General features: G+C 37.6%; 1 protein-coding gene across 1 annotated transcript in view; it reads left to right on the forward strand.

Annotated features, from left to right (window-relative positions):
- The window catches only part of LOC123986523 (THAP domain-containing protein 6-like), a 2,999-nt gene extending 2,666 nt beyond the window's left edge, over positions 1-333 (forward strand). Inside the window, exon 3 of the mRNA XM_046074816.1 lies at positions 133-333. Coding sequence (XP_045930772.1) covers positions 133-279 — 147 coding nt within the window. The 3' untranslated portion in view covers positions 280-333. The remainder of the gene's footprint in view (positions 1-132) is intronic.
- The last annotated feature ends 151 nt before the right edge of the window (positions 334-484 follow it).

Raw genomic sequence — 484 nt, forward strand, 5'->3', positions numbered from 1 at the left:
ATGTATACATTATACAAGTTTCACTTTTTGAATGGAATTACTGAAATAAATCAACTTTTTGATGATATTCTAATTATATGACCAGCACCTGTATATAAAATTAGTATTACGTATTATGGTTCTTCATTTTAGTTGGAAAAGGGCATGGCTACGTCTGCCTCCAGAAGAGCTGAAGAAATCCTGGCTGTGGCCTCTCAGGATTCCCAAGAAATGGCAACCTCACATCCACAACCTCAGCCTAATGATGTGAATATTTCTACTTTAAACATCACATCATAATGTTCCGGGACATATTAAAATCTCACTTGTTTGCTGCAAGTCATATTAAACACACTCAAAATAAATAAACATAACACACAATTGAAGAAACGTTGAACATGCATTCCTGGTACACACACACACACACACACACACACACACACACACACACACACACACACACACACACACACACACACACACACACACACACACACACACACAC

This window comes from Micropterus dolomieu, linkage group LG17 (assembly GCF_021292245.1).
Source record: "Micropterus dolomieu isolate WLL.071019.BEF.003 ecotype Adirondacks linkage group LG17, ASM2129224v1, whole genome shotgun sequence".
NCBI lineage: Eukaryota > Metazoa > Chordata > Actinopteri > Centrarchiformes > Centrarchidae > Micropterus > Micropterus dolomieu.